This window comes from Fringilla coelebs, assembly GCF_963513975.1.
Source record: "Fringilla coelebs genome assembly, contig: SCAFFOLD_30, whole genome shotgun sequence".
Classification (NCBI taxonomy): Eukaryota; Metazoa; Chordata; class Aves; order Passeriformes; family Fringillidae; genus Fringilla; species Fringilla coelebs.
The window spans coordinates 6,368,819-6,393,207 of record NW_028167448.1 but is presented as its reverse complement, the minus strand read 5'-3'; the positions used below and the strand labels follow the sequence as shown (position 1 = coordinate 6,393,207).

Genomic DNA, 24,389 nt, shown 5'->3' with positions numbered 1-24,389 from the left:
TGTTCCAGAGCCCTGACGACCCTAACACAAGCCCTGTGCCCTGTTTGCCACCAGCCCGTGGGGTTCACTCCCAGCGCTCCCGGTGCCCTCCCGGGGCATTCCCGGTGACCCTGGGCGGCTCCAAGAGCAGGCAGAGGCCGCTGGCTGCGCCCATTCCCCCCCACCCCGCCCCAGCCAAGGAGCCGCCCCCCGATCGGAGCATTTTAACTTTCCCTTTTCAGGCCTGTAGAAGATACCGGTTTAAAACCAAAATAGGAGATGTTGAGGGAGGAGGGAGGAGCCCGTGGGGGCGGGATCGGGGCGGGCAGGGTGAGATATAGCCGGGATGAGGAGCCCCCGGCGCTCACAGCCCAGTGCAGAGCTGCGTCTTCCCAACCTTGTCCCAGGTAAGTGCCAGCCCCTTGCTCCCGTGTTTCCTCAGGGCCTGCTCCTTCTGCTCCTGAAATTGATGTTTCTCAGCCCAAAAGCTCCTGAAATCGCTGCCTTGGAGCTCTAAAGCTCCCTGAATGGGGACTACAGAGCCCAAAATCGGCTTCAATTGGTTATTTAGAGCCCAATAGCTCTCTAAATCATTCTTGCTGATCTGAAGATATCCCCAGATCACTCCCTGATTCCCAAAGCTCGCAACATAATTTTTTCTTGGCTTTGAACTCTGTAAATCAGGGTTTCATGGCTCTAAATTGGTGTTTAAGAACCCCAGTGCTCCCTAAATCAGTATTTCTGAACCCAAATGCTGTTTCCGGTCCCAAAAACTCCCCAGACAGGTGTTCCTGAGCCCCAGACTTCCATATTCTCAGCTGTGAAATTCCCTAAATGCCTATTTTTTGAGGCCCAAAGTGTCTTGAAATGGTATTGCGGAGTCTCAAAGTATCCTAAATTGCTGCTTTTGAACCCTAAGTCTCTGGAAATTGATTTTTCTGAGCCCCAAAGCTCATTAAATGTGTGTTTCTGAGCTCCCCCAGTTGTTTTTCCTGACCCCGAAAGCTTCCCGAGATCCCTTTTTGAGTACTGCAGTTCCTTAAACACGTGCTTCTGAAGCCAAGAGCTCCCTAAATTGGAATTTTGAGCTGAAAAGCTGCCTAGAGGGGCCTTTTTGAGGCCAAAAGTTCCCCCAATCAGTGGTTTTGAGCCAAATGCTTCCTAAATTGGTGTTTCTCAACCCCAATGCTGGCTAAAGTTTGGGCTTGTTCAGAGTCCAAAATCTCTCTAAATCAGTGTTTGAGACCCCAAAGCTCCTTAAATCAATAAGTCCCAAAGCTCCCAAACTTGCAAGCTTCTTAGCCCAAATGCTCCTGAATGGGAGTTTCTGAATCTCTGAGAACCCAAAATTGCTTGTTTTGATCTCAGAAGCTGCCTACATCTTTTTTTTTTTGGCGCCAAACTGATCCCTAGATGGTTTGGAAGGGTGTGCCTGTGTGCTGGTGGAATGCAGTGGAAGGAGAGAGGCTCTGCCAGAGGAGTGTCAGGGAGGATGAGGATGGGAGTGTGAAGAGCAGCTGGGATACCTGGAGATCGTCAACAGGATGGGCAGAGGTTAAGCTGACTTGTGTGTGTGAGCATTGGAGGGGTAAGAAAGGGGGGACACTGCCTTGGCAGTTCAGAAACTCCCTGATCATCAGGAAGAGCTGGCAGAAGAGCTCTGGGGCAACCTCAAGGGGTGTCCAGGCCAGTGAGCAGGTTCCCATGGGGAATGGCAACTGGCCTGGCCTTCATGGCCAGGCAAAGCAAAGGGCTCTAGCAGTGTGAGGGATCTGGGAGTGATGGCTCAGCAGAGCTGCCTGTTGGGTGAAGAGGGAGATGCTCATGGGGACGTGGTCCTGCCCCACAAGAAAGGGCTGGTCAGGGATATGCTCCTCAGTGCCAGCCTGGGCTGTCACAGCCAGGAAGTAGTGGGGTCCAGGCACCAAAGGGCAGGGACTGTGGCCAGCAGCAGAGCACAGAGCTGGGGCTCCAGAGGAGAAGACTTTGATGAGCTTGGGGTGCTGAATCAGGTGGTGGCAGGGGCAGTAGCTCTGGAAGGTTCTCATCCCCATGGGCTCCTCCCTCCCCCCCACCACCTCCTTTCTTGGTTTGGCATCAATTTCCTGTAAATGCCTATCAGGAAATCTGAGAGGAGGCAGGAATGGTCTGTCCAAGAGCCAGGAGTAAAGCACTCATCTCCTGAGGCTCTTGGCTGAACTGACAGAGCTCCAGGGTGAAAAGGCAGCACTTGGGAGGTGGAGCACAAGAGCCAGCAGCAAGGCAAGGCAGCAGCACCTGGGGCTGTGTGAGCAGGAGCCCAGCCAGGGGAAGGGCTGATCCCCCTGCCCAGCACATTCACACCACACCTGCCCAGCTGCAGCAGGGCTGTGGCACTCAGGAACCACTGCCCAGGTGGGTCACTGAGGTGGCAATCCTCCTCCAGCTGTCCTTCAACTGCTGGTGGGATTTCCTTAAAATATCAGGAAAATATCAGCAACAACAAAAGTGTGACCCTGCCCAACCAGACCTGTCTGCAGCAGAGCAGTCTGCAGCTGGCCCTCTGGGCAAGGCCAGTGGAATCACTGTTGGCAATACACAGCAGTGACACCCCCTCCTCACAAAGCTTCCTGGGCAGTGACTGTCCCTGGGCACTGCTGAGGCCCCTCGAGTGCCGTGTCCAGTTCTGCCAGAGGGGATTGAGTGGGAAAAGCTCCCTGGACCGTCCTGGGGCCTTCACTGGGCTTTGCTGAGGTTTGAAGGAGCCCTGCTGCCCTCCAGGGCTTTCAGTGTCTTTGCCTCATCAAGGCCCAGCTGTGCTGCAGAGGGTGGGGGAACAGTCAAGAATGGTTGGAGGGAGACCACAAAGTTAATATTTCATAGAATTCCCATTCAAGGTGGATTGTCCCTTCCCACCCACTGTTTAGAGAGACTAATCCAGCTCCTAATTCATTCCTACAAAGAGAAAAAATTATCAATTCAGGCCTTACTTATTTATATAATAGGTTTTTTGTCTGATAGCAAAAATTGTTGCTGTGGCTTTTGCTACACATTAAATTGGAGAAAAGTAAGAAGTAAGTAGCATATTGATCAGGCACAGCCTAGATGCCATGAATATATTATGGAAAATTGTTTGTTTCTTTGATCTTGGCTGATCAGAAAAATTTTTAGTCTGAATATATGATGAATAGTTATTTCATGGAGTGAGTAGATCTTCATAATATAAAATATAAAAATTAAAACAATAGCTCACCTTAGCACCCCATACAAAACATAATGAGATTTCACCACCACTCATACAATCCACCTGGATTTAACGCAAATACTGGTACTAATGTTGTAATAGACTCAATGCATAATTCAAAAAGTCTAATTTATTTGGCCTCTGTTGGCAGGCCAGACTCTGTTGGTCTCTGGGCAACAGAGCTATCGCTGGCGACGCAGAAGAGAGAGTTTTTGCCTTTTTTCTTTTTCCTGGCCATACTTTTTCTTTCTTCTCTCTCCCCCCCGCTTCATTTTCTTTTTCCTTCTCCTCCTCTCTCCTGTCTTTCCCCCTTCATTTTTTTGCCTCAAAGCTTCAGTTTTGGCTCAGGATTGCAGATCTGGCCCTGCATAAAATAATTTTCCTGTCTAAAGCAGTTATCAGGGCTCCTTCTAAATATGAGAAAGAGACAGAACAAATTGTCTCTGACTGTGAGAAGTGGGGTGACCCATCCCTGGAAGCACAACCATCTTTCCATGAGTGGTGATCTGAGCTAATGTCTGTGTTCATCTGTTATCAAGGCAGAGGCACATCCCGGACAGCTCCATGTGTACATCATCTGTTCATTGTTACTGTTTGAGAAGCCATCACGCTATTGCTCTGCTTTCAGGAGAAAACTCCTCAAACTCTGAGCATTTTATGCCATTTGTATGCTTTCCCTCCCTTCAGACCAGAGCAAAAGAGCAAAAAGTAGTGGGAGGAGATAGAGCAGGGTTCAATCCTGGGAAAGCGCCCCTGGCATTTCCTGGCTGATGCCTTGAGTCAGACCGATGGGACAGCCAGGGGCCCTGGGGCTGTGACTGCTCTTGGGTCCCTGCTGGCACTTTTCTGTTTCTAATCCTCAGTGGAGCTCTTTTCCTCACCCAGGTATATCCTCCCCTTGAACACCAGGAAAGCTTTCTTGACATGCAGCTGCTTTTGGCAAGGGCTTCCTTAATTCAGTCTAGGTCCTCCTCTGGAAGATGGCCCTGGGCAAAGAAAACAAAGTCCCAAGGAGAAGAATGAGCAGACAGCCCAGGGAAATGGAGTGCAAGAAAGAGGGAGAGCAGAGCATGGCAGAGAGCTGTGCCCTGAGCAGACCTTTCCTCACTCCTGAGCAGTCCCTGTTTCTGCCTTCACCTCGTCACTGCTGCTCTGATTGACGTGCTCAGAAGGGATAGGCGGCTTTGTTGGAAGAGTCAGCAGGGCCCTGCTTTCTGCAGCCAGCTGTGCAGAGGACATTTAGGAAACTTCCCAGTCTGACCCTTCCCAAGGCTCTCTGGCCATCACACTCCAGCCGCCAGAGGTGTTCAGTGCTGGGACTGGAGCCCCTCCACAGCAGTGGCTCCAGTGCCCCAATGGGCCCTGCTGGACTCCCCACACCCCCCCTCCCACACCCAGCCCCTGTGTCCTCCCTGGTTCCAGCCCAGGTTTCCCAGAGCAGAGTCTCAGCTGTCTGATTCCATAAAGCCATTTATTCCCAGCGCAGTAACACAGGAACAGCCTGAGCTGTTCCCCCAACAAGGGGGCCCCTCAGTTTTATCCCCTCACAGTCTGCATGCCCAAGGCTCAAGTCTGGCTCTTCCTCCCGGGCCCTCAGCTCCTGCTGGGTCTCTCGGTGTCCCTTCCCCAGTGGTGCCACTCCTCTTGGTGCCTTTTGTTGGGCTTTGTTGGCAGTTCACAAGCTCTTATCTCGGGCTTCCACCTGGAACTCAGCTTGCATCATGCACTGCAGCTGCCCTAGCCACCTGCACCCGGTGTGTTCACAGCCAGGAGGAGGGAGAGTGGGAGTGAGGTGGTTTCAGTTTTGTCTTTGTTACCTGGCTTGCTGCTCTATTGGGAATTGCTGTGAAAGCAAAGCAATCGTCCCCAAGTTGAGTCTGCTTTGTCCATGGTAGCAACTTGAGAGGGATGTCCCAGGCTTTATGTGAGCTCTTCAGTTGTATTTTTTCCTCATATCCAGTTGAGGAGGGGGAGTGAGAGAAGTTTGGTGGGCAACTGGTGGCCATCCAAGGTTACTTACCCTTTCTCCATAGATTTCTTCATAGCTGGTGAGGAAACCACCAGGATTTGAGTCTGAAGCAATGGAAAATGGTCCCTTTCCTTTGTGGAAAATTGTAGCTGGGGTGGAACACCAGGTTCTGCAGTCTGCAAAAACAGAAGGTCTTAGTTTTGAACAAGGAAGATGATATATGTGTTTGTTAGAATTCTCAGTGCTCCAGGGCAGACAAGATGGGTTAGGGACCAGCAGGGAGCACAACAGAACATCTTATCAACTGCGTTATCTTCTCCAGTGCTGTGCCCACCACAGAGATTTTGACCCTCTTTTCCCTTGCATTGCAGAATGAATATTGAAAAATGGACACAAGTAACAAGAAACAGGAGCATGGCTAAATTTTTTGCTAGGAATTGTATTACTTGTTAAGACAGCGATGGAAGGAAAAATCAGAAAATTAAAAAAACCCTGAGCAGATCAGAGGTTTCACTAGTATAAGGGACATATCAGTCCCCAAAAAGTTCTGAAATGCACTTTTTAAATCCTTGAGGAAATACCATAGAGAAGCTTCATTTTTTTTCATTTTTTTTTCAGGCGAAGCAGTGACTAGAATAAATGAGCTACACAAGGATCGCCCAAAGAGACTCAAGTAGGTCCATAAGTAAGAGTGGACTCATGGATCCCATTCCTCTTGTCTGTGGCCATCCTTGGTAACCCTTGGATTGGGATGGGATGTGTTATCCCTGAGAGAAGTAAGGCCAGTGGAGGTCTCTCCCCTGAGCATGTTGCCTGCAGAACCTCTTCCAGAGCACAGCAGAAGGCCTGGCGTTTGGGGTCAGTTTGGTCAGAGGGGTGACCTCCATTGACCAGAGATACATCCTACTCTAGCAGTGGGTGTTACTGAGCAGGGCTTTGAGGGTCAGGCTGAAATGAATGTGCCAAGGGCCACTGGAGGGGCGTGGGAGGTCCCTCTTCACTCCTAGTGTGAGTCAGAAGAGTCTCACCCTCTCATGGGTGGCTGGGCTGTTGTGGGACTGAGGCACCTGTATGGTGCCTGAGTGCTGTGGCAGCTGAGGCAGCTCCCTGGTCCAGGAGAGCCTCAGTGGGGTCTGAGGGTCAGGAATCCCCCCAGCACTGCTGTGGGGCTCCTGGTCCACAGGACCTCACGGCTCCTGGGCCAGCTGTGGAATGTGTTCTGCCCCAGAACCTGCTCAGTGCAGTTCTGGAGTTCCTTGGGGAAAGGTCCTTGTTTAATGTTCTGGTTTTCTTTTTGTTTTTATTTTCATATGTACCTGATGTCCAGAAACAGCATTGGAGGCAGTGAAGGAATGCACAGAAATTATATTCTACGCAATCGGTAAGTGGGCTGGATCTCATTCCTCTTGTCTGTGGCTGTCCTTGGGAGGGGTAGGGATAGGATGGGATGTGTTATCTGTGAGAGAAGTGAGGCCAGTGGAGGTCTCTCCCCTGAGCATGTTGCCTGCAGAACCCCTTCAGAGCACAGCAGAAGGCCTGGCCTTTGGGGTGGGATCATTTTGGTCAGAGGGGTGACCTTCTTTGTCCAGGGACATGTCCTACTCTACCAAGTGGTTTGGCAGCATGGGTTTAGATGGTGGTTGCTGCTACCTATATCTGTTCCCAATGAGCATCTCCTGTGGAAAGGCCCCTTGGGTTAGCATTCAGGCAAAGCAGTTAAGTCCACACACCACACTCATCACCACTAGCTCAGCAAAGAGAGGCAGAAGGGCCTTTTTGTGTGGTCAGTTCCAGTGAGGTTTGTTGTGGCACACTGGAGGGAAACCAGGGGCAAAAAGACCTGGCCCTGTGCTGTGCACACTCTTAAGTGTGGGAGGATATGGGGGTGGTACAGAGGGCAGGCAAAGGGCATTGGCCTTAAGGGAAGATGGGGCCAGCCACCAGGGGGTACCACAACCAATGAGGAAACGGGGAAAGGAGAAACCAGGGGAGGTTGGGACATATGGGGAATTGGATGCGTCAGTGCTAAGCAAGAGTCCATGGGGAAGTCCTTTCTGTCCTTCATTTCCCAGATGGGGAAAACTCTGTCGTAAGTCTCTGCAAGGCAATGCTCTGGGAATTTCCCTGAGGGGGAAGGATTCAGAGGATTCTACCACTCCTCTGTTTTTTCTTACAATGAAGACTTCCCCAATGGACTTCTGATGACACTTAAATAAACAGGGAAATATGTGTAAAATGATAAAAACAATTATTACAATCTAAAAAATTCCTTTAACAAAAGATGAAACCCATCTCATCAACCGCCATTGTCAGCAAAGTTCATTGATCCAATCTGTGTTCTTTTCCACCTTTAAATCCTTTATTTGTTCCCTCAGCTTCTGGATGCTTGCATGGGTAGATTTTGAGTATGAAGAAAGGTTGAGGCAGCACATCCCTTCAGAGTCTTGGCAGCCATGTCCATGGGCAAGCAGTAAAAAGTCCATTGCTGCTTGGTTTGGCAATGTTGCGTGCCTGGTAGTCTCAGTGTCACTAAGAAGGTCATGCCTCAGTGGAGGTAGCGTTGGCCTGCTTACTAAGCCAACACTCGAGGTGAGAAAGCTCACCGAGAGCCTTAGCTGTGGCCCCCCAAGGTAAAAAACGTGAGACCACGGCTCTCATTTCTTTGTTCCAATTGTAAACTTGGCTATGGCAATTTTCATCAAATTCAGTGTATGATCTCTTTTGGCGTGCCAATTTCCCTTTTTGTTTCCAATTTTTGAGTAAAGTTATGTTTGGGGTGAGGGTAGTAACCTGGCCAAGGCTGCAGGGACTCCCTCGAAGGCGTGAGGGGATCCTGGCCCATAGTCGGTCTCCACAGACAAGGGACACTCCCTGGGGCAGCACTTTGGGGTGGAGTGAGGGTGAAGAAAGTTTGGGGCTGGTGTAATTGCACCAATTTGGAGGGGTATAATTTTTATTAAATGGGGTTACATCTTTCCTGTGGGTAGACTTAATAAGTTCAAGGTGGGTCAAGTGTCGGTCGGGAGGTTGATACTGAAATTGGACACAGTAATGAGCTTTAGAGGACCCCAACAGCTCTAATTCTTGGGGTTCTTCTGGTGCTTGTGGTAAGGTCTTGGTCCACCTGTCCCGAATGTCTGCCAGATTGGGTTTCTTATCTGTGTATGGGTATTCGTTTGCTGCTAAAGGAACCCCTACCAGGCACGTCAACAGGGGGTTGTCCACGCTACCCATGGACAGGCATAGATTGTCTTGCTGTAAAGTCTTGGCTAGTTTGACCCAGATGTTCTGACTGGGCTGAGGGACGATCCATGCACCAGCTGATGGAAAGACGAGGTGCATCCAAAATCCTGTCTGGAATAGTTGGGGATTCCCTGCTGCCAGAAACATGGCGGGATGCTTGTGGGGTGATGAGCTGATCTGTGAGTTTGAAAAAATGGATTTTTAGACTTACATAGTTTTAACGGTCCCTCAAATCTTCTCTTCTTATCCCCTCAGTTTTTACTGAGTAGAAAAGGGGTGGGAAAACAGGAGGGGGTAACAGTGCAACAAACTCAAGAGAGGTAGCAGTAAAACCAGCTAAAGAGGGGTAGTAGTGCAAAACAAAGAGCAAATAAAATGCAACAGAGAGTTTTATGATCTTCTGGAGCAGTGGAGAGTCATCTTCTTCTGTGACAAACATCTGTGTTTTTTTCCTTCTTCTCCTCCACGCCTCCCGAGCTTGATCTCTATGCTGCCTCTGGGGTTCCGGGGAAGTGTCTCTGGGAGCTGCACTTGGCAATTCAACGAACAGCATTACATTCTTGCTGGGAATCCACCTTGGGCCAGATTCTGTGGACATGCAAGCATAGCCTCTGCCCCAAGTTACTAATGGGAATGGGGCCATTATTCAGTTGGATTCGGGGTCTTTGATCAGCACTGGTTTCTCTGTGACGTGAGCTCAAGGCACTTTGAGAAGTGCCTGGCAATGCGGCGGGGGATGTTTGGCTCCATGAATGAATTATTAAGAAAACTGATTACATAAAGAGCCTTACATAATTTTTTTACATTTGGTAGTGTTTCAACTCCCCTATGCTGTTGATCAAGGACTCTCTTGAGTGTACACTGAGCCCTCTCTACAACAGATTGTCCCGCTGGAGAATGGGATATGCCAGTGGTGTTTTTCACCCCCCATTGATCTAAGAATTATTGGAAATTTTTGGAGGGGTAAGCAGGACCGTTATATGTTTTGATGGCTTGCAGAATGCCTAGGATGGAAGACACTGGAATAAAATGTTTGATAACGTCTTTGGCCTTTTCTCCTGTGTGGGCAGATGGGAATATAGCCCTGGAGAATGCATCTATGGACACATGAATACATTCCTGTCTCCCAAAGGGTGCATAGTGTGTAATATTTGTTTGCAACAATTGTAAACTTTCGAGGCCTCAGGGGTTCACTCCAGCCCCCATGGAAGGCAAAGCAAACTCCTGGCAAGTGGGGCAGGAGCCCACAATTGCTCTCAACTGTTCCCTTGTGGTTTTAAACATACGGACAAGGGCTGGTGCATTTTGGTGAAAAAACGGGTGACTCAATTTAGCCTGATTAAAAATGTGTGGTCTGCACTGCCATGGCTAAGATATCGGCTCTCCAATTGTCTTCTGTAATCAGTCCCGGGAGATCAGTGTGTGACCTCACATGCCTAATGGGATATGGTTGCTCTCAGTAGGAGAGGAGGTGTGTTAACTTTGAAAGCAAGCTGTATAAATCTGGATTTGGCATTTCCTTCAACAAGGAATGCTCTGCTCTTTCAGCTATTCTAGCAACAGAAGCTGAATCAGTAACCAGATTCAAGGGTTGTTTGAACTTCTCAAAGACTCTGAGAACGGCTGCTAATGCTGCAATTTGTGGGGATCCTGAACAATTTGAACATCAGACTCCCACTCCTGAGTGTCAGGATTTTTCCAAGTCATGACTTATGGGATTTTTGGAGCCATCAGTAAAAACAGTCTGTGCCCTTAAAGGAGTACAACTCTTTAATGATTTTGGGACCAAATTAAAACAATCATTAAATAGTTTATGTTTCTGTAGGCAGATAGAGATTTGACCTGGGTAGCTGTCAAGAGCAAACTGGAGGTGTTCATTGGTCTGGAGCAAAGCTTCCAGTTCACCTGATGTCACTGGGAGGTAAATGTATTGAACTCTCACCCTGCTAGGGTTTTGAGGCGTGATCTGGCTTTTATAATGAGCTGAGCCATCAGCTCCTGGGGTGTAGTGGTTGTCTTAATCTTCTGTGGTTGGTGTGATCGGAACACCCGCTCTATGATAAACAGCTGATCCTTCAGAGTGGGGTCCCACTGGAAAATGAGTCCATGAAACTTGGGTGACTTAGCCCAGATGACAAATTGGTAAGGCAGGGTAGGGTCAGCGTAGTGGGCTTGTCTCGTGGACAACGCCTCTGATACTTTTGGATCGCTACCTGGGCTTCCAGTGTGATTGTTTGTGGCGAGTCGAAGTCCTTGCAGCCTCTCAGGAGTTTGAAAAGGGGTGTAAGGTCCTTGGTTGTGATCCGAGCAGTGAACGAACCCAGCTGATGCTCCCACATAGCTGATGAAAGTCCCTCAGGGTTCTCAGGTTGTCCCTGATGGTGAGCTGCTGGAATACGATGGTTCTTTCACTGATCCACAGTCCTAGGTAGGTCCATGGGCAGGTGCGCTGAACCTTCTCTGTAGCAATTTCCTATAGCCTGCTCCTTCAATGGCTTGAATAGTCTTTTTGAGAACAGTCTCCAAATAGTCGTCAGTCTCAGTGCATATTAAAATATCATCCATAGGTTGAAAAATTATGGCATCAGGAAGGTTTTCTTGAATTGGCGAGAGAATGTGATTAACAAACATTTGGCAGATAGCTGGTGAATTTTTCATTCTTTAGGGAAGAACTTCCCATTGATACCTTTTGAGAGGGGCTTGTCTATTAATTGATGGCATGGAAAATGCAAATCTTTGGGGCATCTCTGGGATGAAGAGGGATGTTATAAAAGCAGTCTCTGATATCAATGACTGCCAATTTCCAATCTCTCGGGAGCATTGAGGGGGAGGTTAGGCCAGGCTGCAGAGGGCCTATGTCTTCAATGACCTGATTAACCTTCCTGAGGTCTTGCAGGAACCTCCACTTGTCTTTGACTGGTTTATGGATGACAAAACCAGGGGTGTTCCAAAGGCTAATGGATGGTATTATGTGGCCTTTGGAAAACTGCTCCTGCACAAGGGATTTAAGCGCCTTTCACTTTACTTCTGAAAGGGGCCACTGATCAACCCACGCTGGTTCATCAGTTTTCCATGTGAGCAGTGTGGTAGGGCGCCCCACAGTGGCCCCAGCTAGAAATCCCGTGGTGGTGAGGGGATTTCTAGCCTTGCTCCCCATTGAGACAATAGGTCTCTGCTCCATAAGGTAAAAGGTGCCCTTACCACAAAAGGTCTTACTGTGGCTACCTGACTCTCCGGTCCTTCAATAAGAATTGTCTGCTTGCTCCACATAGAAGTGGCAGCTCCTCCAATCCCAGAGACGTCTTTGATTGGCTGGCACCAGTTCCTGTCCTGTAGCCATTGGAGTGGGCAATGATGGTCACGTCCTTTCTGGTATCTGCTGCACTTGTAAGATAAACTTTGTCCCCTTTGTTAAACAAGCCACACTCTATAGGAGGTCTGTCTTGGCCCACAAACTCTGCTCGAAAAACTCTGGGGTTTTTTTGCATAATGTCGGTCCATTTGAGTATGAGGAAACCTTGGGCTATGGGTGTGCCCCTAGATAAATACCAGGATGGGTCTACACCTGAGACTGTCACAGTAATTTCATCCCTTGGTCCCACAGTCTGGACTTCTGGAAGTACTTGCGAACTGTCTAGTCCATTAATAGAATCCCCTATGATTAAAATGTCCCTTGGTCCATCAGGAGGTCTAAATTCCCTAGTTGGAATTTGGTAGCTTGCCTCATCCTCAAACTGGATGGAAAGGGCCTTACCAGCGTGCGTCGTGTCCTTGCCCGAATGTATTAGTAGGTCTCGGAGAGTTGGTTCTCTTTCTTGTCATCACAGACAGTCTCTCGGTGCCTTGACTTTCCAGGGTGGTAGGGAAAGAGGGATGGAACGCCTTGGCATTTGATGTCATTGCACAGGGCCACCCTGCACTTTGCTGGAAGTTTCCCTGATGTTGCTGTTGAGACGGCTGATGCTGGATCTGCTTGTGATACTGAAACTGGGGACAGTGTTTAAAATGTTCTTTACAGTCTAAGCATGCAGCGGAGGGAACAACCATGCATGCAGCAGAGGGGTGTCCCTGCAAAAAGTCTTTATCACATTCCACCTCGAGGTGGCCTTGTTCCCCACACTTATAACATCTCATACGTTGTTTATTTTGTGCCACAAAGACTTAAGCTACTCCTTTGCTGGCTGCCCGGGCTACCATATGTTTTGTAGTTGTGAGACGGGTACAGGCTTCCACCATTTGCTGAATGGTGGGTTCAGGGTCTGGAGGGAGTGCTCTTATAATTTTTTTGCATTCCTCGTTCACGTTGGCCACTGCTAGTTTATTGAGCAGCTCTTCTCTAGCCTTTGGGCAGCCAACTTGTTTATCAATAGTGTCTTTTAGTCTGTGTATGAATTCAATGTCTCATCAATGCTCTGACAAATGTCAGTGAAACTTTGTTGTGGGGTGGTACCATCCCGTGCTTGGAATAAAGCATTCTGGGCAGCATTTTTATTGTGTTCTAAAACAGCTGGGGGTAGATTTAGGGTAGATCTTGTGGATTTTCAAATGGTCCTTCCCCATTCATGTGCTCTACTGTAAAATGAGCTCACCCATCCTCAGGTTTGTAATTTTTTATTAATGCTTTTACTTATTTTTTCCAAATTGATTCCCACAGAAGAAGCTCTGTAGGTGATAGGAGGAGGGACATAACATAAGAAAGATCATGGGCGAGGAGCTCATGAGCTGAGAAAGTTACTTGTAATAAATATTTAAAATACAGAGATTTACGTCCATAACTTTTAGATGCTTTGCATAGTTTTTTAAGTTTCTTCTATGGAATAGATTCCCATTTAGGGAATCTCCCTCTTTTGTATATAGCTGGGGCTGCTAGAACTTTTAGTTTTTGAGCAAAATCCCAATTACTGTCCAAAGCTGCTTCTCTTTAGACTTTTGCCCAGTGGTCCTGAAATTCATTGTCTGAATCTGAGGTATCACTGTCCTCCTCTGAAGAGGAAATAGATGTGCTAGCATGAACACAGGAACTCCAGCTGGGGAGCAGTCAGTGTTTGGAGTCTTTGGTCTTTAAACTGGATGTTTTTTGATTAGATTCCCACCTGGTGAGGGGTGAGGATTCAGAAGATTCCACAAAGGGGGTGTTCTGAGCAGGGTTTTGAGGGTCAGGCTGAAATGAATGGTCCAAGGGACAGTGAAGGGGCATGGGAGGTTCTTCTCCACTCCTGGTGTGAGTCAGAAGAGTCTCACCCTCTCGTGGGTGGCTGGGCTGTGGTGGGACTGAGGCACCTGTGTGGTGCCTGAGTGCTGTGGCAGCTGAGGCAGCTCCCTGGTCCAGGAGAGCCTCAGTGGGGTCTGAGGGTCAGGAACCCCCCAGCACTGCTGTGGGGCTCCTGGTCCTCAGGACCTCACGGCTCCTGGGCCAGCTGTGGAATGTGTTCTGCCCCAGAACCTGCTCAGTGCAGTCCTGGAGTTCCTTGGGGATAGGTCCTTGTTTAATGTCCTGTTTTTCTTTTTGTTTTTATTTTCATATATACCTGATGTTCAGAAACAGCATGGGATGCAGTTAAGGAATGCATAAAAAAGATACTCGACGGATCACGTAAGTGTGCTGGATTCCATTGCTCTTGTCTGTGGCCATCCTTGGGAACCCTTGGGATGGGCTGGGATGTGTTATCCTTTAAAGAAGTGAGGCCAGTGGAGGTCTCTCCCCTGAGCATGTTGCCTGCAGAACCTCTTCCAGAGCACAGCAGAAGGCCTGGCCTTTGGGGTAGGGTCAGTTTGGTCAGAGGGGTGACCTCCTTTGACCAGAGACACATCCTACTCTAGCAGTGGGTGGTAGTGAGCAGGGCTTTGAGGGTCAGGCTGAAATGAATGTGCCAAGGGCCACTGGAGGGGCGTGGGAGGTCCCTCTCCACTCCTGGTGTGAGTCAGAAGAGTCTCACCCTCTCATGGGTGGCTGTGCTCTGGTGGGACTGAGGCACCTGTGTGGTGCCTGAGTGCTGTGGCAGCTGAGGCAGCTCCCTGGTTCAGGAAAGGTCTGAGGGTCAGGAAACCCCCAGCACTGCTGTGGGGCTCCTGGTCCACAGGACCTCACGGCTCCTGGGCCAGCTGTGGAATGTGTTCTGCCCCAGAACCTGCTCAGTGCAGTTCTGGAGTTCCTTGGGGAAAGGTCCTTGTTTAATGTCCTGGTTTTCTTTTTGTTTTTATTTTCATATGTACCTGATGTTCAGAAACAGCATGGGATGCTGTTAAGGAATGCACAGAAATTATATTCGACGCAACCAGTAAGTGTGCTGGATCTCATTCCTCTTGTCTGTGGCCGTCCTTGGAAGGGGTAGGGATAGGATGGGATGTGTTATCCTTTAAAGAAGTGAGGCCAGTGGAGGTCTCTCCCCTGAGCATGTTGCCTGTAGAACCCCTTCAGAGCACAGCAGAAGGCCTGGCCTTTGGGGTGGGATCATTTTGGTCAGAGGGGTGACCTTCTTTGTCCAGGGACATGTCCTACTCTACCAAGTGGTTTGGCAGCATGGGTTTAGATGGTGGTTGCTGCTACCTATATCTGTTTCCAATGAGCATCTCCTGTGGAAAGGCCCCTTGGGTTAGCATTCAGGCAAAGCAGTCAAGTCCACACACCACACTCATCACCACTAGCTCAGCAAAGAGAGGCAGAAGGGCCTTTTTGTGTGGTCAGTTCCAGTGAGGTTTGTTGTGGCACACTGAAGGGAAACCAGGGGCAAAAAGACCTGGCCCTGTGCTGTGCACACTCTTAAGTGTGGGAGGATATGGGGGTGGTACAGAGGGCAGGCAAAGGGCATTGGCCTTAAGGGAAGATGGGGCCAGCCACCAGGGGGTACCACAACCAATGAGGAAACGGGGAAAGGAGAAACCAGGGGAGGTTGGGACATATGGGGAATTGGATGCGTCAGTGCTAAGCAAGAGTCCATGGGGAAGTCCTTTCTGTCCTTCATTTCCCAGATGGGGAAAACTCTGTCGTAAGTCTCTGCAAGGCAATGCTCTGGGAATTTCCCTGAGGGGGAAGGATTCAGAGGATTCTACCACTCCTCTGTTTTTTCTTACAATGAAGACTTCCCCAATGGACTTCTGATGACACTTAAATAAACAGGGAAATATGTGTAAAATGATAAAAACAATTATTACAATCTAAAAAATTCCTTTAACAAAAGATGAAACCCATCTCATCAACCGCCATTGTCAGCAAAGTTCATTGATCCAATCTGTGTTCTTTTCCACCTTTAAATCCTTTATTTGTTCCCTCAGCTTCTGGATGCTTGCATGGGTAGATTTTGAGTATGAAGAAAGGTTGAGGCAGCACATCCCTTCAGAGTCTTGGCAGCCATGTCCATGGGCAAGCAGTAAAAAGTCCATTGCTGCTTGGTTTGGCAATGTTGCGTGCCTGGTAGTCTCAGTGTCACTAAGAAGGTCATGCCTCAGTGGAGGTAGCGTTGGCCTGCTTACTAAGCCAACACTCGAGGTGAGAAAGCTCGCCGAGAGCCTTAGCTGTGGCCCCCCAAGGTAGAAAAAGTGAGACCACGGCTCTCTTTTCTTTGTTCCAATTGTAAACTTGGCTATGGCAATTTTCATCAAATTCAGTGTATGATCTCTTTTGGTGTGCCAATTTCCCTTTTTGTTTCCAATTTTTGAGTAAAGTTATGTTTGGGGTGAGGGTAGTAACCTGGCCAAGGCTGCAGGGACTCCCTTGAAGGCATGAGGGGATCCTGGCCCATAGTCGGTCTCCACAGACAAGGGACACTCCCTGGGGCAGCACTTTGGGGTGGAGTGAGGGTGAAGAAAGTTTGGGGCTGGTGTAATTGCACCAATTTGGAGGGGTATAATTTTTATTAAATGGGGTTACATCTTTCCTGTGGGTAGACTTAATAAGTTCAAGGTGGGTCAAGTGTCGGTCGGGAGGTTGATACTGAAATTGGACACAGTAATGAGCTTTAGAGGACCCCAACAGCTCTAATTCTTGGGGTTCTTCTGGTGCTTGAGGTAAGGTCTTGGTCCACCTGTCCCGAATGTCTGCCAGATTGGGTTTCTTATCTGTGTATGGGTATTCGTTTGCTGCTAAAGGAACCCCTACCAGGCACGTCAACAGGGGGTTGTCCACGCTACCCATGGACAGGCATAGATTGTCTTGCTGTAAAGTCTTGGCTAGTTTGACCCAGATGTTCTGACTGGGCTGAGGGACGATCCATGCACCAGCTGATGGAAAGACGAGGTGCATCCAAAATCCTGTCTGGAATAGTTGGGGATTCCCTGCTGCCAGAAACATGGCGGGATGCTTGTGGGGTGATGAGCTGATCTGTGAGTTTGAAAAAATGGATTTTTAGACTTACATAGTTTTAACGGTCCCTCAAATCTTCTCTTCTTATCCCCTCAGTTTTTACTGAGTAGAAAAGGGGTGGGAAAACAGGAGGGGGTAACAGTGCAACAAACTCAAGAGAGGTAGCAGTAAAACCAGCTAAAGAGGGGTAGTAGTGCAAAACAAAGAGCAAATAAAATGCAACAGAGAGTTTTATGATCTTCTGGAGCAGTGGAGAGTCATCTTCTTCTGTGACAAACATCTGTGTTTTTTTCCTTCTCCTCCATGCCTCCCGAGCTTGATCTCTATGCTGTCTCTGGGGAAGTGTCTCTGGGAGCTGCACTTGGCAATTCAACGAACAGCATTACATTCTTGCTGGGAATCCACCTTGGGCCAGATTCTGTGGACATGCAAGCATAGCCTCTGCTATTGAAATAATATTCTAATATTACCGGATGGAACGTGTCTGGGCTCGTCCCACCCTCGCTGCTTGGCCAAAGGCAGCTGCTGTGGTTTTTCACCACAGAGATCCCTCTGGCTAGCTAGGAGTTGCAGCGAGACACTGAGAACAAGCCCAGGATGGTAGGAACTCAGCTTTACCTCGGGTGAAAGTCCTTAGGCTAGGTGAAGACAAAAGGAGAGGATTCTACCGCAGGGTTTAATCCAGAGTTTTATTCCAGGGTCTCAGATCTCTGAATCTTGGTAACAGCTACAGTAGAATCCCGGCCGCATGGTCCCCAGGTCCTTTTAAGCTCAGGGGGAGGGGGAAGGGAGAGGATAGGTGAGCTACCAACCATGTGGGAGAGGGCAAGTCTCAGGGGACAATGACACTCAGGCCAATGGCCCCAGGGCTGAGAGGCATCTTTTGAACTTCTGCCAATCACACGACGCCCTTGCTGGAAAGTTAAGCTTGATGGACATGACTTAGGACGAGAAAGGGGGAGGGGAACAGAGAAGCTATTTCTACCTGGGAAAGGACTGGGAAGTCTAAAACAGGAAATTGCAACACACTACAACATCTCCCCCTAGTTTTGTTTAAAAAGAAGAGGACTGGGTTTGTGGGGCAGAGTAGTTGCCAAACCATGGTTGGTAAATCGGTTCCTCCTCTACAGGAGGGTTAGTGTTTTCTACTGAGGCTTCTATGCCATCCACTGGAGCACTAAGGGCTTCTAAATGGTAAACTTCAGGAGGGGGAGATGAGCTTTAAATCAACTTGAGAACCATGCGTTTGATTAGTCTAAAACATTGCTAACAACTACAACAACAATAATTAATATAAACAGTACTAAAACCACAGTTTTCAGAATAGATCCCAACCAGCCCGAGAGTCTCCAGCCTCTGAACTGTCCACTCAGCCAGTCGTCAGTTTCTCTCTTGATGTCGCTCACCATGGTTTTCATCTTGTCGATCGTGGCATGGACGTTCTCTGCTTTTGAGGAGAGGTTGAGGCAGCAGAGACCTTCAAATTCTTCACAGCGATGGTTGTGCAGAAGGAGCAGATAGTCTATGGCTGCCCTATTCTGAATGGTGTGGAGAGACAAATGTGATCTTGTCCAAGGGCTTTGGCCAAGGTGGTCCATACGTTTGCTTTGCGCTGAGGGACTATCCAGGAGATCGCTGGAGAAATGATCTCAAGTAGGACGAGGAGCAGGCTCGGTTTCATGGCGTCTTGAGACTGCACACAAACAGAGGGATCTAAACCGGTAAAAGGGAACTTAAGACAAACATATATTACAAATTATTCCAGACAGGAGGCTTAAATGGAATTTCCTCCAGAGAAAGCACACGGCATTTCCTTCTCCAGGCAGCATTAGCAACCTGGGGCACATCTGAAGATTTCTCTGAGACTTTGGGAACATAGGGCCTTACCCATTTGGAAGGAACCCACTTTAAACCAGAGGGGGTGGACCCACAGGCGTATCCACGTCCCCATGTAACCAATTTGTAAGGTCCCACCGTTTTCCAAGTCTCAGGGTCCTTTACTAAGACCGGAGGCTTTACTTTCATCAGCATATTACTGCTCCCCCCAAAGTGGCGTAGGATGGGCAGATTCAGGCTGTCAAAAGAACAGTTCAGAAAATTGATAGTGAACAGCGCCCTAGACAATCGGATGTGGGGAGGTTCCACCTTCAGAACCTGCTGTTGCTGGTCTAGGACTCTTGTAATATCATGGTGAGTCCTTTGTAGTATGGCTTTGGCCTGTAGGGGAGTAGGGGATGCCAGTTTGGTGCTCTACTCCCCATTGCTGCAGGAAGCTCCCGAATTCCTTGGATTTGTAGGCGGGCCCATTATCAGTTTTCAACTCCTTGGGGATACCCATGAAATAAAAAGCCTGTAAGAGGTGCTTAATGGCATCGATAGATGATTCTCCTGTGTGGGCAGAAGCATAGACCGCTCCAGAAAATGTATCTGCACTAACATGAACATATTTCTGCCGCCCAAATGACTGTATGTGTGTAACATCTGTTTGCCACAGTTCACAACTGTTCAATCCCCTTGGGTTTGCTCCCGTACTCACTGTAGGGAGTGCATGTTGTTGGCAATTTGGGCATGTGTGCACAATCGCTTTGGCCTGTTCTCGAGTGATGTGAAACTGACGAACTAGGCCAGGTGCATTTTGGTGGAAAAGCTGGTGGCTGATTTTTGCCTGTTCAAAAACATTTGGGAGAGTGGCCATCACTGCAGGTGCAGCAAGGGCATCTGCTCTTCTGTTGCCTTCAGCGATAAACCCGGGCAAGTTAGTGTGTGACCTGACGTGCATCACATAAAATGGTTGCTCTCGATGAGTGACTAACTTTACAAGTCTTGAGAGCAATTCGAAAAGTGCGATGTTAGACACCTCTTGCAGTATTGCTTGATCTGCCCTGGATACTACTCCTGCCACGTATGCAGAATCTGTAATCAGGTTGAATGGTTCTGAGAACTTTTCAAAAGCCCTAACAACTGCAGCCAATTCCGCAACCTGAGGTGAACCTTCCACCTCAGCAATGTCCGTCTCCCACTGCTGGGTTTGAGGATCCTTCCAAGTCATAACGGACTTGTGGGACCTCCCGGACGCATCTGTAAAGATAGTCAGAGCCTTTTTTAAAGGTCTCCTACTTAGAGCACTCCTCAATTTCAGAGTGAATTGAACATCTTGTTCGAACATTTTGTGGGCAGGCTGCTGGACAGAAATTTGTCCTGAGTAGGAATCTAGAGCAAACTGCAACACTTCATTTTCTCGTAACAATTGTTCCAATATTTGCATAGTATTTTGGCCTGATTTAAACTCAACTGGAACGTGAATGCACTCAAAGTCACATCCTGCTAGCGCCCTGATCCGGGTCCTTGCTTTCCGGATCAGTTCTGCTACTAGCTCTTGGGGCTTTGTCATTCTCTTGGACCTTTTGTGAGTAAGGAAAACCCATTTTATGAACAAGAGAGAGTCCCTCTGGTCCTGGTCCTTTTTAGGTGTATTGTTTGGCTTAGGTGTTTGTTTTTCATCCCATTGGAAAATGATTCCATGGAGATGTGGCAACTTACCTAGGATGATAAATTTGAATGGCAGGTCAGGCTGACATCGGTGGGCCTGTCTTGTGGACATTGCAATCTGAACCTTTTCTAGAGCTTTCTGTGCCTCTGGGGTAATAGACCTAGGAGCACCCGGATCTTTTCCCCCTTTCAAAAAATTGAAAAGAGGGTCAAGGTCTTCGTTAATCAGACCTATCCACGGCCTTACCCAATTTAAGGACCCACACAACTTGTGAGCATCCGCAAGGGTTTTTATGTTCGGGTTGGTTTCTAGTTTTTGAGGAACAATGGTCCTATTTCCAATTTCTAAGCCTAAATATTTCCAAGGTGGCATCTTTTGAATTTTCTTTTCTTGGAGCTCGAACCCTGCAACAATCAATGCATCGATCATTAGGTCAAGCGCATGTGTGAGTAAATCATCATTGGGGGCACACACAAGGATATCATCCATATAATGATAGATGATGGCCTTTACTGCGGCTGCACGCACTGGAGACAACAGGGAAGAGACATACCACTGGCAGATTGCTGGTGAGACTTTTAGGCCCTGAGGCAGAACTTTGCAATGATACCTTTTCATAGGGGCTTCCATGTTGATGGTGGGGACCGAAAATGCGAAACGAGGTGCGTCGTCAGGATGTAGAGGGATGTCGAAAAAACAGTCTTTTATATCAATAATTGCTAATTTTCAATCCTGTGGAAGCATTGTTGGAGGTGGCATACCAGGTTGGGGAGAGCCCATATCTTCAATAACATTATTAATTTGTCGGAGGTCGTGGAGGAGCCGCCATCTCTTTTTGTCAGCCTTCTGGATGACAAACACTGGAGAGTTCCACGGGGACGTGGTCTCCACAATGTGACCCTTTTTCAATTGCTCTTCCACTAGCTCCTCAAGCGCCTTTATTTTTTGTTTACTGAGCGGCCTTTGTTTCACCTGAACTGGTTCGTCTGTCTTCCACTTCAGTTTTTGGGTGCAGCGCTGTTGTTCAATGACCGCTATACAAAAATCCTGTGGAGAGTCTGGAATATCAATTGTGACACCCCACTGGGCCGTTAAATATCTCCTCAACAATGGCTCTGAATAATCTAAAACAAATGGACGGATATTTGCCAATTGTCCGTTTGGTCCCTCAACTTGGATGACGCTCTTGGATTGTCTTGCCAATTGCATGCCTCCTACACCCTGAACATGACCAGCCATGTTTTGCAAAGGCCAATGTGCTGGCCATTCTTGTATTGGAATCACTGTGCAGTCTGCACCAGTGTCTACAAGCATCTTGATGCGTTTTGATTCCCCACCCCCACTGACATTACACCAGATTTTGGGTTTGTCTTTCCCAATAACTTGGACCCGGGCGATTGTGGGCCCTTGTTTCTTGGTGCCTTCAGGCAAGCATGGCACAGGGATAGCTTGGGCAATAATTTGACCCTTGGAAGAAACAGGGGTGGGTGGAAACTGTGCAGTCCGAGAACGAATTGCTCAGAATCTGATGTTGTCACTCCTGGAGCAATTTCGATCTCACGTGGTGTTTGGTGTCCCCAATGACGAGATACTTACAAGGAATATTGTGCCAAGTACCCTTCTCTTCCGGATTGACAGAGACAAAATGCCAGTCAGTGTCTCTCAGGTTGAGTGATTGTCAGTTGCAACCTGTAAGGCTCATTGACATAAGATGTGGTTAACACAGGTTCACTTAAATCATAACAAAGGTCATTTTGTTTCACTTGCAATAATGGACCAGCAGACGTGGTCTTTGAAGCATGTGCTTCACGTACAGAAATATTAACATTACCGCGCACTTGGTTTCTTTTGCTTCCCTTATTCTCTTGGCCTGCTCCTTTTGTGTCTGCACGGCTGGCAGGCCGGCGCTCAGCCTTGAGTTTTTCTGTTGTTGTTGACCCCCTGGGAGTGCTTGTAGTTCTCCCCCCTTGCTATTTATAAACTCATCAAATTGCTTTTTCAGGGGGCACTGGCTACTCCAGTGCCCAAGGTTATTGCAAAGCAGGCATGGCTTTGTGGGGTCAACCAGTGCTGGTCTTCGCTGCTGCCCAGGGTACTGCTGTGCTGAGGGAATGGGTGCAGGGGCTGGCAACGGCGACACGCTGAGGGAGTCTTGGCAGCAGCTTTGGTCTGGTGTCTTCAGCAACACTCATCAGAGGCACTTTCCTGTTACAGACTAGAAGCATATCTTTTAGTGTAGGGGGGGGTTCTAGGGGAAGACTCAAAATTGCCGCTCGACACTGTTCATTTGCATTTGTAAATGCCATTTCCTCTAAAACCTCTTCCCTTGCATTCTCTTTTTTAACTTGTATTTCAATAGCTCTAGTTAACTGTTCTACAAATTTCAAAAAAGGATCTGATGGTAGCTGCTTGATCCTACTATAAGGCTCTAAAGGCCCCTCAGGTTGGAGGGAAAAGAATGCTTTTTCAGCTGCTTCTTTTACTTTCTCAAGTGTTTCTACAGGAATTGCAGTAGCTTGGGATGAGGGTGAAGACCACTGGCCTTCACCAGAGAGATGCTCAATGGTAATTGGTATGCCATTGGTATCTCTTGCTGTGTTTGGATCAGCCAGCAAGCTTGGGAGAGCCTCTTTTAGCAGTTGTTTCCATGCTAATTCCCATAATTTGAATTCTGTGGAAGTCATGAGACATGAAAAAAGCTGTTTTAAATCATGTAGGACTACCACAGTTCTACTCAGTTCAGAATTTAAAAGGCCACGGAAGTATGGGCTGTGTGGCCCGAACTCCTTATGTGATTTGCACACTTCTTTAATCAATTGACGTCCAAAAGAACTCCAATTGGCAGTTGGGGCTGCTCCCTCTTGTGCTGCAGGCTGATACGTAACAGGAGCAAATGACAAAGTGGGACCCTGTATTAGGTCTGCAGTTTCCTGCCCTGTATCACTTGAATCGGGAGCATAGGGAACACTGATACAGCTAGGGGGGAAGCAGTGGGCGTGCCCTCACCGTGGGAACTGGGGGAGGGGGCGGGGACACTGTGGGAACAGGGGGCAGGGACACCTGGTGACATCCCGTCAGCAGACGCCCCCTGGGAGGAGTAGAGGGGCGGAGCTGAGGGTACAGCAGGTAAGGGGTGGGGAGGGAAGGTGTCACAAGGGGCAGGAGAGGAGGGGGATGGGGAAGGAATTTTGGGATGTTTAAGAGGATCTTGGGAAGAAGGAGACCAGGTATGGCATGGTGCCACGTGGCATCCTCCATCTTGTGGAGCCCCTAGGGACTGGGGGCCAGTTTGAGGATCACTGCTCTCCGAAAAGCTAACACGTGCTCTGGGTTTCAGAGCCTAACCCTAACCCCCCACACCGAGAGAGAGAGCACTGCCTTCCCCCGCACCACGTGTAGAGAGCCCCCCCCGTTCCGCACCGAGAGAGAGCCGAGCACACTGCACTGCTGAGCCGGGGGAGGGGCAGGGAGAGTTCTCCCGCTCCTCTACCGGCACCGCGAATTTGTAAAAGTATCAAAGGCACACCGCAGTGAGCTAAGTCTAACAGAGTATTGCTGCCGCTCCGCAGGGCTGCGCAGCCTATAATGCAAAGGCAAAAAGGAACAGAACTCACGGCAGAGACTGTTTTATGAGCTTCTACCCCCTCCAAGGAGCAGAAATACTCACCGAAATCGGAGCTGTTGCTGGCAAGGTCGGGCAGGGTGTCTTCACCGGAATCGGACCCCACCGGCAGGGGGGCTCCCCTATTCTCCTCTGGAAAATTTGCTCACCAGAAAGGAGCTGCACTTTCCAGAGGCGCAGAGCGTTCCACGAAACTTCTTGTGGGACTAGTCCCAAAGTCTCTCTGGAGAGCTATGCAGCCAAAGCTCTTCCAGTGGATGCTGAGCTGCCTAAGAGCTTTTCCAAGGTTCTGAGGTTCTTCTTGGGGGTGCAGAGTCGATCTGCCCCACGGTTGGGTGCCAAATATTGGAATAATATTCAAATATTACCAGATAGAACGTGTCTGGGCTTGTCCCACTCTCGCTGCTCGGCCAAAGGCAGCTGCTGTGGTTTTTCACCACAGAGATCCCTCTGGCTAGCTAGGAGTTGGAGCTAGACACTGAGAACAAGCCCAGGATGGTAGGAACTCAGCTTTACCTCGGGTGAAAGTCCTTAGGCTAGGTGAAGACAAAAGGAGAGGATTCT

At 48.6% G+C, this 24,389-nt stretch overlaps 1 protein-coding gene across 1 annotated transcript in view; it reads left to right on the top strand.

The window, feature by feature from the left end:
• Positions 1-311: 311 nt before the first annotated feature.
• Positions 312-24,389, top strand: part of LOC311165853 (uncharacterized protein) — a 38,923-nt gene continuing 14,845 nt past the window's right edge. The window contains exons 1-5 of the mRNA XM_084227350.1: positions 312-386; positions 5,790-5,844; positions 6,499-6,552; positions 13,954-14,007; positions 14,639-14,692. Of these exons, the coding sequence (XP_084083476.1) occupies positions 5,811-5,844; positions 6,499-6,552; positions 13,954-14,007; positions 14,639-14,692 (196 nt within the window). The 5' untranslated portion in view covers positions 312-386; positions 5,790-5,810. The remainder of the gene's footprint in view (positions 387-5,789; positions 5,845-6,498; positions 6,553-13,953; positions 14,008-14,638; positions 14,693-24,389) is intronic.